Raw genomic sequence first — 16,586 nt, forward strand, 5'->3', positions numbered from 1 at the left:
AGAATGGTAAGATAGAAGGCAAGAAGGTACACTGGGTAGCACGGAACACACTCTGTAAAGAGACAAAAAAAGGTGGGTTGGGCTATGGAGATTTAAGCAAGAAACCGAGGTTTTATGGAGAAAAGAAAGGGGAATTGGAGCAGAGATGGATCAGGAATAAAAGCAAATAAGTGTACGTATGTGGGCTTTGGAGAGGCATCCAGAACAGGGTCGAGGAATTCAACGAGTATACAACATGGAAGTTGGGGAACGGGCAGAAATTTATGGGAAGACATTTGGTGTTCGACAATTAGCCTTAAGGATAGGTTCCCAGACATATATTTATTTCATCTCAATATTGAAAGGAGCATCAGTCAGCCAAATGTTCAACATCAATCAGAGAATCTGGGAGATACCATTGAGAAAAGATCTGAACTACTGAGAAGTCCCCACCCTCATGGAACTCCTGCAAGTGTTGGGGAGGAACAAACCTACTGATATTGAGAATACACGAGTGTGGATACAAAGGGAGGACGATATCCTATTAGTAAGGAGCTCATACAAAAGAGCAGTTAAAAATGAGATTAAAGTGTACATGTGAATAAATCAGAACACAAGAAAGGATGGATAAAGGGATTTCAAGTAACCCTTTCTGGAACACCGGTGAATCATCTTCAATTTGCGGCGAGAGATGAGAGAGAAGAGGTGGCAATGCTGGCATCGGGACTCGAGGTAAATAATTCTAAATCCTTTATATTTCCAGTTCAATGTAGAACTCCAGCACTGTATAAAGACACTGGACTGCCAAAGAGGGAATCTACCTTCCTCTCACTTAGGACTTCCTCTCACTTAGGACTTCCTCTGGGACAAGGATATAGATCTACCGCCCTGTGGGATCCAGTGACAGAAAGAATCGTTCGGAAACTTTCAGTGTGGAAAGCTAGAAAACTTGTCAGGAGGAGGAAAACTTACACTTCTTAAAGCAGTTCTATCAGCACTGCCCATCTACTTTTTATCCTATTTCACTTACCCGCTAAATTTGTGAAGACCATACACAAAAAGATGTGTGACTTTTTTCTAGAATGGTAAGATAGAAGGCAAGAGGGTACACTGGGTAGCATGGAACACACTTTGTAAAGAGGTAAAGAAAGGTGGGTTGGGCTATGGAGATTTAAGCAAGAAACCGAGGTTTTATGGAGAAAAGAAAGGGGAATTGGAGCAGAGATGGATCAGGAATAAAAGCAAATAAGTGTACGGATGTGGGCTTTGGAGAGGCATTCAGACCAGGGTCGAGGAATTCAACGAGTATACAACATGGAAGTTGGGGAACGGGCAGAAATTTATGGGAAGACATTTGGTGTTCGACAATTAGCCTCAAGGATAGGTTCCCAGACATATTTATTTCATCTCAATCTTGAAAGGAGCATCAGTCAGGCAAATGTTCAATATCAATCAGAGAATATGGGAGATACCATTGAGAAAGATCTGAACTACTGAGAAGTCCCCACCCTCATGGAACTCCTGCAAGTGTTGGGGAGGAACAAACCTACTGATATTGAGAATACACGAGTGTGGATATAAAGGGAGGAAGATATCCTATTAGTAAGGAGCTTATACAAAAGAGCAGCTAAAAATGACACAGCCAGGGATTTCCCTATCTTTATACAGATGGGCACATGCAAAGAAGCAGAAGAGTCGGCAGATCACTTATTCCTTCACTGTAAGATTGCACCAGGCTTATGGCAGTACTTTATCAGTTCGGGTAAGATCAACTGGTGTCAACCATAATCCCTCCAAGACTAAATCGAGCAATTGTCAATGTCTAGAAGGAGAAAAGGAAAAGAAATCTGGAATACAATCCCAGCCGCTATATCATGGTGTCTATGGAAGGGTAGAGAAACAACGAGATTTTTAAGGAGAGCAATCAAAGAGAGCTTAGTGCAGAAAGAAGTAAAAGGGCTATTATATCAGTGGAGTAGGAAAACAGAAGGAGCAAAACCATTGTCATATCATGATTTTGTCTTTGATGGGGATGATATAACATCATAACATAGTCACTCGATCAACTATGTAAATTGTAACCTGTGTCCTCCGACACTTATTATCTATATATTCATTCCAATTTTCAAAAAAAAAAAAAAAAGAAAAACAAGAACAGAACAACAACTATATAATACCGACAGAAAAACCAAGTGAGGCCGTTAAAGAATGGAGTAACAGTGGAGACGAGATCAGGACCGCAACATTAAATATACGGCAAGACACAGCACCATTGAAGAAAAGAAAGATCCTATCAACTTCTAAGCACACCTAATTCATAAGAAGGTTATAATTTACATAGACCTCAGGATACGCTCGTACTCCTTACCCGGGGTCAACGATAGTCACTCAGATAACTGCAAGGGTGCGCGGAGTTTGACACTGAAAATCATAATTCTGATTTCTGAAAAGTAAACCAGCTGAATCAGATTGGCTCATTTGGAGAAGGATGAAAGAGCAGAAGCTTCTACTCTTAGAAACCTAGGAAGACAAAAGTCCTTTCTGGGGCCTCTAAGCAACTACAAAGAGGAATTTTCCAGAGTGAAAAGGTTCGAGTTGAAAACACCTTGACAGGAAGAGTATATATATTCTTACCCATCAAGATTGGAGAGTTGCATTTTGATGCAACAAACGCAAAAAAGAAAGTAAATGCTTCCAACATCATACTTCAATTACGAGTTGGAATTACCTATTTCCATTTCCAAAAGGCTCGTCGAGACCAAAGTTTTTGTAAGTTTATTAGGCTCAATTGCAGTTTAACCGAATCAAAACATAACAAACAATAACTACTCTAATGGCATACATGCTGACCTTCAGGAGTGACTCTACGATCTACTTCGCTCAACCCTAGAGCAAATAAATATAAAAATACTGCTCTTTGATCTCACTGTAGAAAGTTGAAAACAAGATGTTTGTCTGTTCGTTAACGAGTTTGAGTATAACTAGGAGATCCAACTTACTTACAAATTAGAAACTAATACAATAAGAGTTGAGTATCTGATGTTGTTTAACCTACAATCAGATAAACCTGTCATATAGAATTTGAAAATTCTGAGAAGAAAATGGACTTCAAACAAAGAAGAGCAATTGCAGGTTATGTAACATAGATACAGGTATTAGTATTTGACACTGGTACGACATGTAGGGTATGATGAGTGGAAATGGCCCTAGAACCTAAAGACATGCGTACACAAATGATTTTGGAGTACAACCATCACGACAAAAAGATAATAAAAAAGAGTAATAATGTCACATAGGTTGTAGGTGAAGCATGATAACAGTGGCTCAACAGTTGTAAGATGTTGGGATCGGTTAATGCCACTATAGCAGTTTTCATTCAATAATGAATGGATCTTGTATAAATAGAATGGGTCTCAAGGCAGGAGCTCGATGCAGCAGGTTCGACTGCTTGTTTTTAAAAAAAATGGTTCTCAACATTAACAACGCCAGATACATACAAAATTGCGGAATGAGGACTGAGGTATATATAGAACAAGAACCCGTATAATAGAGAAGATCAATACTTTTTGTGTTATATCAGATTTCAGTTTCAGCATGTTATGTTTTCTGATGAGATTAAAGTGTAAGTGTGAAAGAATGAGAACAAGAAAAGCGATAACCGCCATATAACATCCATAGAGCACAACTATCTCGAAGAAAGTCAAGGGCAAGGAAAGAATAGCAAGGTAAATAAAACATATATATATATATATATATATAAATATGAGTACTAGTTGAACAAAGTTGAGGACATTACGAAGTTTCTGCTTCAGAGAGTAACACTAGAAATAAGATGGGATCCGCACCATCAATATATGGAGCAAGATAAAGCACCAATGAAGGAAAGAAAGATCCTATCAAGTTCTAAGATAACTGCAAATGGTGCATAGAGTTGGTCACTGGAAACCATGATTCCTTTAAGTCAGCTGAATTTCAAAGTTCAAACACAATTTCAAATTAGTTCATTTGGAGGACGAAAGAACGGGAGATCCCGTTTGCAGAAACCAAGAAAGACGAAATTCCTTTCTGGGGAAAACCTAGAAGTGACTATGGAGAGGTATCTTCCGGAGAAAAAAAGCTCCTAGTTAAAAGCTAGAAATCACCTTCACACACCAGGGAAAGCTTCATCTGAACTCAGGTAGCCATTACGAATGCTTGAATCAAATCCTCAGCCGAGCGCTTCTGATCCGGTGTCCCAGAGATATGAGCCACACGATCGCCTCGGGAGGATTTGCAGTCCAGGACGTCTATCATTGCTCCAGAGATCTGGCTCAAATAGAAAAAGATATTAAAATACATGATTGGAGTTGCTATTTTGTTTTTTCGAATTGTAAATCCCAAAAGTACATATATCACACTGTCAACGTTCTTAGTACCTCTATTGACCAACTTGAAAGGAATGTCTGGAAGCATCTATCAAGCAGTGTACTCTAAGAAAGTACATTTAAGCAACCCTTTTCGTCACATTTATTCGTTATGGGCTTTCATTGTGGTTAAGTAGCATTATATTTTGGGAATGCCTAGTGAGGATGGCCAGTTATAAGTTTATAACTTATAACACTTACAAGTTACAATGAACCAAACATGGTTGACAGAAAACTTCAGAGCTTGTGATGTTATAAATTGGTGATATAGGACTCTAGAGGTAAGTAACTCTACGAGATATCAAATTTTCGAAACTTACGAGATATCAATTTGATATAAGACCCTTACCTTTCTAATGTTGGCTAAGTTGGCTCCACCTTTCCCCATCACTTTACCGACTGCATTTGCTGGTATCAATATTTCAAGAGCTGAAGGTGCTGGCAATCTACACGATGACATATTACAGATAAAGTATTGGAATGACATAAAGAAACAATGATGAACTCTTGAGCTCAAGTTTTAAATACAAACCCTGCATACGACTTTGAAGAATATGAAGAAGCGGATACATAGCGATTATCTCGACTGTCTCCAACCTTTGGCAAATCAAACTGAAAGTAATAAAGAACAAGAGAAACGTCAACGAAGGAGGAGTCTAAAATTAGTGGGGTGGGGCGAAGAGGGAAAGTTTCGAACAACGACATTGTACAGAAATATATATATAAGTATATTGCATTTTATATTAAACAGAATGTTGCTACTTGAATAAAGATTATACTTAGTAACTTAGTTCGTTTACTTATTAGATAAATGATCTCAGTTTACTACTGATGAAAGACCAATACAACAGTAATGGCCAGTCAAAAAGGTGATAAATTAGAGGCACCCAAATATAGAACAGTCCATGTTCACGGCATATTTATCTATTGTGCATATTCATTTTAATTGATAATTTTCAAAAAAAAAAAAAAAAAATTTAATTGAAGTACTAAATTAATAGGCTTGATGAGCACACTTGTATAACAGACATGAACATGATTCTCAATCCTGACTATTCAATTATTACATATGGTTTGATAGTCATCCAATTTAGACATTAGATTAGAAATATTAATTAGACATCAATGAACGAACTCGTATCACGACTTAATCCAAGGCTTCTATACTCTAATATCTTAAGTTCATAACCGATACAATCTCATGAATAAACATGTCAACATTAAGGGGTCTCTCTCATCTGCTGCCTGAGTTTTAGATAGAAGGAGGCTTTAAACAGAATGATTTTCAATATTTTGAATTCCTTGAGTACAAATTTTCAGATTATGCAGAGCTCGAACTTGGTTAAGAGAATTTACTGAGTCTGTAAAATCCCTCAAGAATGGAAGCAACTAATTCAAAACAATGGCGACATTGAAAAACAATGTCCACCAATGTTAGCGCACAAAGTCGTCGGCACGTCCATCTTGATATTTGAATAAAAAAGTAAAAAAAAAAATTACGAAGTAAAGTAGCATACCGGTAATGAGCCATATCCATGGTTACTACTAGAGGATAACATTCCCATCCCACTTCCAGTCTCTACCCTCTTATCATAACCCAAAGAACCAACTTTGGAGATACTTGACAAGACTGAACCGCCACTACCTGGGTATACAGAATCAGCAGCATGAGGGTTTCGACTGACTTCTCTATCTTTTAAAGCATCGTCACGGAGTCTCAAAACAATCTGAACGAGTGCATCTCTCACACTACCAACCCCTCCAACAACCTAAACATGTGATATAATACCATGAATAGAGAGACCAAACAATAAAAGGCAGCAACATTAATATATCAACAAAACAGACCTCAACAACTTCGTCCCTGTTATCAGCATACTTAGGCTTCTCATTTTTTGAGATATGGACATCAGCTTTGGTTCTCTTACGTATCTCACTTATGATTGAACCACTCTTGCCAATAATACAGCCAATAACCTTGGAAGCAACAAGGAGGCGAATGCTGACAGTATCATCATCTTCATTGTCGTTTATCTTGCCTTGTAGCATCAGAACAGCTTCAACAGCCATGGACTTGAGATCATCTGGTGACTGAGAAAGAAAGAACTCATATCAGTCACTCTACATCCAACACTAAGCAAGTCGCGTGAGGAGGCATCTGTTAAGCTGAAAACTAACTTAATTTATACATTGGGGTCGAGAAAGTAGGACTGAAAATTAACTTAATTCATTGTACAAGAATTGGAATTTCACATAAAAATGAATAAAAGGTATTCTTAACTGGACATGATAGACAGGACGAATGGTTTCATTATACTTCCTACACTGGTGTGATTACTCCTCAAATACGGGGGGATGGAAGGAGGGACAAGAAGAGAAAGAGAGAGAGAGAACCTCTGTTGACGTGATAGTGATGAGGCAGTCGTCTCGATTCTCCTTATCATCAACCTCAACACCAGCACCTGTCTCCTGCCTAACACTTTTGATTGAACTTCCTCCCTTTCCAATGACTCGACCAATCTTGTTAACGGGGCAAAGTATTCTTATTTTTAACTCCTCCGACCGAGAGGGAGCACCACCGAAAGCAGAAACTATAGGAAGTCCAGCTGAATAAGCAGGTGGCCAGTTATTCCCAGTATCCGTGTATCCATGAAGCTCAGGTAAATGTTGTGCAGCACCTAGGAATGAAGGAACCACTCTGGGTTGCATAACTGGATCTGCAGTCTGATAGAATCCGCCACCAGGATATATAGAAAAATCCGAAGGGATAATTATGCTTGGCGGAGCTGCTTCTGGTACCTCAGTGTCAAGAGGAACCTCTTCTTTCGGTGAGAATTTGTACATTATTGCAGAAACTGCATACAAAGCCCTTTTCACTGCTTCAGCATCACCTGTAATCTGTTCATAAGAAATAGTGGTTCAAATTTTGAATATGACGTAAAGCAACAAAATTCTAACTTTCACACAGCTTGCAGAAATTGTTACATATTATGTGGCAGAAATCAAGTATAAGATATAGTAAGATAACATTATCTGTATCATTCTCTGATTAGATGTCCTCACAGTAGTCCAAAGCCAATAGAAACCCTAATAATGCAAAGTTGCGAACAGCAGCGAGAGTCCTCCGATAATAGTTGTTATTTCTATTTTTGTATGTTATATAACTTTTATTTCCATGTTTATCTTGTTTACTTCTAGATAGAACTAGGAAACCTAATATTAGAGGGTCTTGTTCTCCTATAAATAATTAGCACCACATCTCTATTAATTGGCCGATGTTGATTCTGTTTTAGTGTTTTCTACTAACAAAATGATTTAATTTAGTGAAATTCTTAAAAATAATATTTATCTCGCTTACATGTTTAAAGCTCACATTTATGTAAGGACCTAAATCTTGAAGCCAGCATATCTCGCTTACAATAGCCAGTAATGAACTCCAACGGGTACTCAAGCATTAAGTAAGTTCATCCAAAAGCAAAATTTTTGGGGGTGTGGCATGAATGGACAAATATGCAAGACATGAATGGAAAAAAGGGAGAATGAACTGGAAAATGGTCAAAGAGTTAGAGGCACATGCTTCATCACGTCTTAAAAAAATGTGCATCTTAACCAAAATTGTTCACATCTCTAGATAATTTCAAATAAATTAGCAATATCATGAACGGTTGATACTGGAAACTAAATTAAATAATACTAGCAACGTCAAGAGTCCGATATTTAAACTTCATCCTATCATATTTATTAGTCCAGTCCTGGAAAGAAAAATAGTTTTACGTTAGGAATATCTCCATACCATGACAAAGTTGTCAAACTCCATTGCGCATGAATGAGCAGGGTCACTAGAATCCTTGGGTGAAACTCTGATGTTTGCCCGTGTCTTGCTTCTCAATTTTTTGATGGTTGAACCAGATTTACCAATGATATTTGCAGATTGGCTAGCCGGAACAAGAATATGAGCCTGCTCTTTATCTTTCCCTCTTCTGTCAGAATCCCTAACAGTAGCCAATGCATTGGCTATAGCACCATGGACTCTTAGAAGAGCATCCTGGGCAGGACAAAGAGGCTCCATGTCTTCATCATCATCATCAACCTCGACATTGTCCTTGTCCTTTACATAGCAATAAATAGTTAGAACCCTCTCATTTGCACCTGGGAACGGGTCCACAACCTTTATCTTTGACCGGGTATCCTGTCTAATTGAATTTATAACTTTACCACTCTTACCAATCACACTACCTATAACATTATCAGGGCATAATATACGATACACAATCAAATCATCATCCCCTTTATCATCTCTATTGCTTGTCCTCCTTTTCTGATATCTATCATCATCCTGATCCCTCCTATTTCTATTCCTTCCATCTCGATCGTGATCCCTTTGGGAACGAGGTCGTTTACCAGTCTCAACCATTCTTACCAATAGGCGGTCGTAAAGAGACCCTGGATTGTGCGAAATAGAAAATTAGTTCAGTTTCAAGTGATTTTAGTGACTTCCATTGCATTTGAAAGCACACACTTAGACTAAAGCTTACTCAGAGACATCTAGATCATACACATTCTGAAAGAACTGAAAAAAAAAGGGATTTTTTTTTCTGCTCAAAATAGTTGTTTTTCCAAACCAGTGGTTCAGTACTTTCTAAGAATTTGATGCATCCAAGAATTTGCCCCCTTCCCCATAATATAATCCATTAGTAAATTCCAAGTATATAAATTTACTTTCCTAGCATCATCATATAGAAATTCTCCTCATAAAACAACTAAAAGAGAACATCAATTGAAAAGACTAAAAGAATTTAATGCAAAAAAAAACTGAAAGAGTTAGAAACTAGGGTTTCAATAAATTGGGGAAACCAAAAGGAACCCTCAATTGATTAACAAATTTCCATGGGGTAATGGGAAGATATCAATCTACAACTAGAAACAGAGGAAGAAAGAGAGAAAGAAACACAGCAAAAGGCCATCAAAGAACATAACTTACCTGGTGGATGGTGAAAACGGGGTGGAACAATGAACAAATCGAAAGAACTCTAACCCTAGAAAGAGTCAACGGCAGTCACCACGACAGAGAAAAGGGGAATTGGTTTATTGGCTTTTCACCTGTTGAACGAGAAGGCGATCGAGTTATGTAATTTAATCTAGGGTTAGAAGTAGTACTCCTTAGTAAAGTCTTCTCCAACTCGCCGATAGGGATGAGATTTTGGCCCGTGACCCGCCCACAATATCCACCCGCGTCTAGGGTGGGATTTAGCCATTTAGGGGTGGGAAAAAACGGTCTCCGAGCCCGGATCTGTCCGCGAACCGCCCCGAGCCTGATGTAATCGTGGGTGCCCGGCTCTAACTGGCATTCCGGCCCGAGTCTGGCCAATAAGTCCGATCGGTTGATATTTTCAACTTATTTAGACATTTTAATCGTGTATAGATAGTTATAATCAAATAAAATAGTCAGTATTTAGATCAAACACTTGCACGTATATGCATTGAAATACTACGTTTCTTATTTATAAAGCTTTGTATCTCTTTCATCTCGAAGAGTTTACAATGTGAGATTAAGTTTTATGGGCTTTGTTTGGGTGAAATCTTAATGAGTATCTTTTATGCACATTCAAGCAAAAAAATATAAACATTGTGTCCGAGTCCGATCGGTCTGGTACCTAGATTGTCCGACAATTTAGGCGGGCACGGACGGGCAACAGACAACCGAACTTTGTCAAACGCCCGATTTGTCTAGATGTCTGAACGAACAAAAAATTTGTCCGGTCCGCCCGGACCGGAAGTGTTAAGTGACCGTGGACTACCCGTTTTGTTCGTTCCCCACCCCCTAGTGGGATTTTGAGTCTTTGACCCGTGACCTGGATCTCACGCGTCCATCAGGATCCACTTTGGCATTTCGGGGCATTGTATATTCAGTCTAATAGCATTATATCTAAGTGAGAGTCGTCGTTGTTGGGATTCATGATGATTAACACAGATGGCTCTCTATGAACAGATAGAGTAGGTTTTGGAGCTCTTATCAATGACAATTAGGGAAATGTTGGAGGTGCAATTGCAGGGGTGGTAAGTCTAGCGATGATCACGTTGCATGACCGGCAAGGCATTGAAGCGGGACTGGGACTAGCATGCACGACGAATTCAGGCAAGATCATATTCAAAGACGATAGTTTCATACTTCAACTCTACTACTGCCTACCTTCCATGGCACTGTCGGAGAATATGGAAGCACATTTCTCAAGTCAAGGAGTCTTTTGAACACTTAAAAATCGAGCATACTTATAGAGAGGCAAATAGCTAGGCCGGTTGATTATCTAAGTAGTTGCCAGATAGATCTACCTTTATTAGAGATATCCGTATCGGAATTTCCATCTGAGCTAATGAACATCATCGAAGAGGATAGATAGGCTAAATAACATGTAAGAACTTAATTTTTGTTCTCTTTTTAGAGTCAGATCCATCTCTTAGTGTATTGTTTAAATATAAAATTTTACAATACATTAAGAAAAAAACGGTAAGATTTAGTCTCACAAAAAAAAAGTGATTTTACAACCTCATTAATATAGCTCATTAGTATATCCATCCTAGATATAACTAATAGCTAGGTCAATTATATAGGAGATGAGTATGACCATCCATCTATTTTTAGGAGTCCTAAACTATTAAAACCCCAATTTTTCAATTAAAAAAGTTATATAAAATTTTGAAAATTACATGTGATGGTTGCAAATTCAGTGAGCACTTCAAATCCTTCAGCCTAAGTAATTCCACTTTTTTCGAAAGAAATATTCTGATTCAAGAACACAATTGATTCTAGAGACACATATTTAGGCTGTTAGCCAAAAGAATTAGTGAAATGGTATAAACAGAATCTAGTACTACATTTTTTGTGTTAAACACTAATGTTTTGAACATGAAGAATGACAAGTGTAGTTTTAACTAAGTCAAAATCCTTATTGTTAGGAAAACCTTTGAAAAGAAATAGTAGTTTGGGTTTTGCCTTATTTTTCTCTCTTAAATAGACTAACAAAACAAATTCCTAATTAGTTAAACAAAAATTGAATCTAGTCCTTTGAAAATAGATCTCTATTTTTCTTAAGAACAAAACAAAAAAAAACCCTTTAAACTTCATCAAACATTGATTCTTCCTATCAAACAAAACCTTCATTTTCAAACCTTTCATGGCTTGTAAAAATGGAGATAGAATTAGAAATTACCGAAAACTCACAATCATTTGGATCAGAAAATAAATACATTTTGCGTTCAGGAAGTATTGGAAGAGGAGATGTAGATCTTGACGATCCCAAATATACAAGTTTGAAAGATATTCTTCTGAATTCTCCAACTACTACAATGTTCGCGAATAACGACGGTAGTTTCTTTATTAATTCTTCGAATATTTCAATTAAAAATCAATTACTTAAGCAAGCTGCCTCAGCTTACCTTCAATCGGCCATGATCCTTGGTAGTCCGGACCAAAGTTGGGTAGGACGGGTACAAAGGAAGCTAAATAATAAAGCGGCATTATTCAGATTTTGGCGTGTATACGTGGTTAATCCAATGAGAAAATGTTTTGGAGACGTATTTCGATTTTCAGGTAAGATGATTAATGAGATTGGTATTTGGAGTAGAAGACTTCTAATTGCATGAGTTGAATTTTGAAAGTAATGGATCCTAGTTTTTTTTTCTAATTTATAATTTTTTTGTAAATAATCATTTATTTGTTTACAATAAATTAAAAAGATTTCTGTGCATAATGAATCGTTTATTCAAAATATATGATATTGGTGTTTTTCTGGTAATCAAAAGGGTTGATTCAACCATGGTTTTGTTGAATAAGTCTAATGAGATTGGTCGAGTCTTGTTTTCGTCCTAATCCCCGAAATTACGTGTCTTATAACATGTCATATACATACTGCTTCATGATGTGTTGTTGATTTATACAGATTAATATAATAAGCGCGTAAACTATCTTAATATTATTTGAATATTTTTGCAAAAAGAAAATATTTGAACATTCATAATCAAATCAATACACCAAACAATTATCACTTTATTTATCCATATAATTTACATAGAACGATACAAGACAAATAAAGAACAATCCCAAATATTGGACTCACGACATAGTGAATTTCATATGAGATGTACTGGCACATGCTACAAACCATTTGCATTTATTTCGAAATCAAGCACTCGCATAAAAATACAGCATAATAAATAGACACTCTTTAGGGAAATTTTTTTCTGAAACAACAAGATTATTCGAAATTTTTTCTCGAAAATAGAGAGATCCCACCACATATTACTATATATCCAATCAAAGTAGGTTCCATATGATAACTACTTAGATATATTTAAGCATCAGACCAAGTGATATCCATTTCACCCCATTTATTCTTAGGTACACCAAGAGCTTTCCAAACAGCTTTAGAGCCATCAACAATATTATTAGGGCAAGGTGGTTGAAAAGCATGATCTGAATCACAACCCATGGTGGAATCACATTCATCAACCACAGTCGCCACCGCAGTCCGACCATTTCCTTTGATAGTTATTTTCTTCCCACACCGGCTACGTTTGTTGAACCACCCGGTCGATAATGCGACCACAAGAGTGTCATCCGAGTGGAATTTGTTATCACATGAAGATGCTCCACCACCATCTCCACCCTTTTGAAAACTATTTAGGGTTAAAAGAGCTTTACCTACTGGAGGAGAACATTTATATGTGGTGTAAGCTTTTCCTTGTTTACAACACTCTGAGTCATTTTGAGTGTTGCATTCACTTGGAGGTGGTTTGCCTATTAGTGTTCCACTTGGTTTGCAAGTTTGAGCTTCAATTATCACTAAACAACAACTTATAACTACAAATAACACAAAAGAGCTACCCTTTTTCATTTTAACTTCTTGTCTTTGGCTCTTTCAGTCTAGTTTTGTTTAGAATTGAGATATATATCAAGTATATATAGATATATTTATGGGTTAATTCCAATTCGACCCCCATTTAACAACCAAATAGAAAATTTGGCACTTGTATTTGTCTAACATTTCAAATTAGTCCCCCCAGACTAATTTTCTCTCGTTCTCTCAAATTAGTCGCTTGTTGACACCCGACTAACCATCACCTAGGATTATTATATGGTTTATTTCTTCATTTCTCTTCTTCCATAATAACCATCTCCTTTACCACAACCACCATCTTTTTCACCATTTTCTCTCTATTGTTCTATTCCTCCATCATTCCATATGAAAGGGATATGTTAGATCAATTTTTAGACATATGAAGGTTCCTCGGTTGCGATGAGAGAGAGACATAGAGAAATGGTTGTTGCGGTGAAGAAAATGACATGGGCGGTGGTGGGAGGAGAGAGGAACGAGAGAGATGAAAAAATAAACTCTAATTGAGATGGCCAACGGAGGTTGGTCGTCTATTAACCAACGATCGATTAAAGGAAAGAAAGAACACGATGAGTATATTAATTGCAAAAGAAGGGAGGATGGAAAAGGTAAATGAGACGGAAGGAAAATATATACATAGGACCATGTTAGAATGCTAGAGAAACATGGGGGTCGAATTCACTATTGGTCCAGATTTGGGACCAAATTAGAATTAACTCTATGTTTATGACCTATGATTGGTAAGAAAAGAATAGAAAAGATCTAGTTGGGGTCAAAATTAATCTCTAATGAGGTTATTATGACCCTAAGACTGCAATTGGTGTTAAAACTAATCCCAATTGGGATTAATTTGAACCAGTCTTAAAATGGTTATATATTTATGACCCTTGAAACGCGGTCGAGATTAAGATCAATCCCATTTGGGACTAATTTAACCAATCTTAAGTTGACTATGTCGAATATTCGATGTACCAATCACCACCCCCTAATGTTATATATGAGTTGCATATGTTTGACTGTAAAATGGTGAAGGCTACCTGGCAAATGTTGAAATGTTGTACTATTCAAATGATATACAATATCTTCTTATATCCATTATATAAAACAAGTTGAAAAATGTTGACTGAGACAAACGCATGATAAATCGTAGTCGTCTGTTCAGATCAACTCTAATATCAACTTCTAGATCCTTCTACTATGATAAGTCTTTAAATTCGTTCTATTTAAGTCGTTCGTATTCTTGACTGTTACCACTTTAGGCGCCATGAATTCAAGCTATTAGCGTATTATATGGGTCAAAATACATCACCAGGAGCGTCTCTAGAAATTCACGATTAATGGGCCTACAGAGTGACCAAGTCCATGAATTAATGGCTAATGAGCCCAACCCATTTAGTGTATGAGCCCAAATACGTCACCAGGAGCCCCTAGAAATCCACGATTGATGGGCTTACACGGTGACCAAGCCCAAGAGTTAATGACTAATAAGCTCAACCGATTTATCTTCGGGCACACCGAAAGAACGTTGAAAATACCCAAGCACATCCAACCCTGGATAAAGAGGTTCGCCTTCACCTCTTTAGCAGACTTTCCTTCGTATATCCGTCGGAGAAATGTTACTGTTATTAAAGATGACAATATCCCGGATATACCCGTTGAAAGAGTTACGATCTTCACATTTACTATGATGACAACTCTATGCGTTACCGCCTTAAAAATGTGAATTTTCTAAATTACCAGCGACCCGCACTTATGAAGTGCAAAAATCAAACACCTTCTAGACCTTGGTAACATAAACTAAGGAACCAAAAAAATAACAAATTATCTTCACAAAGACTTATTTTTTATTAGGTGGGGGAAATACATTTGGTAACATAAAGATAACAGGATCCAGTAATAGTACTAGGATTTGAATAGAGGATTCCTTCTTTTACTTATTTCATAGCTAACAAACAGAGAAGTCCATTCGTACAAATCAGTTGTAGCATATGAAAACACACACTAAAAAAAGGAAACCCTTAAAACATAGGGTACCAGAGATTGAGTTCTTCCAAAGTACTCTTTGGATCAGAAAGTGACTGAGAAATGCTCTCTTTCTCCATACACTTTTTTGCCCATCTCACCAACTTTGGACACTCTTTTTCAATACTAAAATTTCCAGCAACTTCAAAGGCATAAAACCAACTGTACCATGGAATTAGAGCAACATCCATAAACCCTAATTTCTCACCACCATAGTAAGTCTTATCTCCAAGCTCTCCTTCTAATACCTTCAAAATTTCAATGAATTCCTTTTTAGCTTTCTCTCTCTCTTCTCCTCTACCTAAAAATATTTTCTTCCCATAATCATACATCTGCAATTCAAAAACATTAAATTAAAATTTAACCCAGATCAAGAATCAAACTAATGGATCTAAATTTTGCTTACCCATTTCTAGAAAAAAATGGAAAAAAATAAAAATATTATTACCTTTTTGTCAACATAATCAGCCCAAAATCTTGCTTGAGATCTTTCATAAGGATCACTGGGTAAGAACAATGGAGATTTATCTTTCCAAACTTCTTCAATATATTCAAGAATTATGAGAGATTCACAAATGGGTTTTCCATTATGAATCAAGATAGGGATTTTTTTGTGAATTGGATTCATCTTTAGAAGCAAAGGACCTTTTTCTCTGAGATTTTCATATTTGAGTTCATATTTGATCTCTTTTTCTGCTAAAGCTATTCTTACTCTCATCCCAAATGGGCTTTCAAGAAAATCCAAGAGAAGTAGTTCATCTTTCATTTTTGGATGAGAGATTGGTAAACAAAATAAATTTGGGTTAGGGTTTATAATGTTGATTGAGGATTGAGACTTAAAGTTTTTGCTCAGTATTTTTCTTTTTATAGCCTCTCTTGTTGAGATTCTAAAATACCTGGAGATACTGAAATAAGAAAAGGTTAGTTGGTGAAACTGGAACTATCCCCCAAAACAAAAGAAAATTATATTATGTCAATTTTTTTTTTTTTTTTTGTTGAAATAAATTATATTATGTCAATGCATTTGTAAGACACATGTATCTGCTTTTTATTTTTTTGAGATATGCCGTTGTTGGGATGTTATCTTTTTGTTAGTCGAATTATATTATATTAATGCATTTGTAAACAGTACAATTTTAAATAAAAGGTCGGTGGGAGACAAAACTGCACATGGCCTCGGAGAACATAGGACACACGTATCTGCTTTTTATTTTTTTGAGATATATGGTGGTTGGGTTGGTATCTTTAATCTTTTCGTTAGTCAAATTTTATCGCACAACATATTCTACAG

General features: G+C 36.8%; 3 protein-coding genes across 3 annotated transcripts; all 3 read right to left on the minus strand.

Annotated features, from left to right (window-relative positions):
• Positions 1 to 3,697: 3,697 nt before the first annotated feature.
• Positions 3,698 to 9,673, minus strand: LOC147542043 (KH domain-containing protein At4g18375-like). The gene is made up of 8 exons (XM_086637696.1): positions 9,364 to 9,673; positions 8,176 to 8,825; positions 6,777 to 7,280; positions 6,231 to 6,473; positions 5,900 to 6,151; positions 4,915 to 4,994; positions 4,732 to 4,828; positions 3,698 to 4,284 (listed from the first exon to the last, which is right to left on the minus strand). The coding sequence occupies exons 2-8, from the start codon at positions 8,794 to 8,796 to the stop codon at positions 4,153 to 4,155; spliced, it is 1,929 nt and encodes a 642-aa protein (XP_086493822.1). The 5' UTR covers positions 8,797 to 8,825; positions 9,364 to 9,673; the 3' UTR covers positions 3,698 to 4,152.
• Positions 9,674 to 12,668: 2,995 nt separating this feature from the next.
• Positions 12,669 to 13,285, minus strand: LOC147542044 (kiwellin-1-like). Its single transcript, XM_086636420.1, has one exon. It carries the CDS (start codon positions 13,271 to 13,273, stop codon positions 12,731 to 12,733), a length of 543 nt encoding a protein of 180 aa, XP_086492546.1. The 5' UTR covers positions 13,274 to 13,285; the 3' UTR covers positions 12,669 to 12,730.
• Positions 13,286 to 15,099: 1,814 nt separating this feature from the next.
• Positions 15,100 to 16,273, minus strand: LOC147542045 (putative glutathione S-transferase). The gene is made up of 2 exons (XM_086636419.1): positions 15,744 to 16,273; positions 15,100 to 15,627 (listed from the first exon to the last, which is right to left on the minus strand). The coding sequence occupies exons 1-2, from the start codon at positions 16,059 to 16,061 to the stop codon at positions 15,292 to 15,294; spliced, it is 654 nt and encodes a 217-aa protein (XP_086492545.1). The 5' UTR covers positions 16,062 to 16,273; the 3' UTR covers positions 15,100 to 15,291.
• Between the last annotated feature and the right edge of the window lie 313 nt (positions 16,274 to 16,586).

Source organism: Eschscholzia californica, unplaced genomic scaffold, assembly GCF_041429995.1.
Source record: "Eschscholzia californica isolate CP2 unplaced genomic scaffold, dmEscCali1.0.p SCAF_4, whole genome shotgun sequence".
Lineage (NCBI taxonomy): Eukaryota > Viridiplantae > Streptophyta > Magnoliopsida > Ranunculales > Papaveraceae > Eschscholzia > Eschscholzia californica.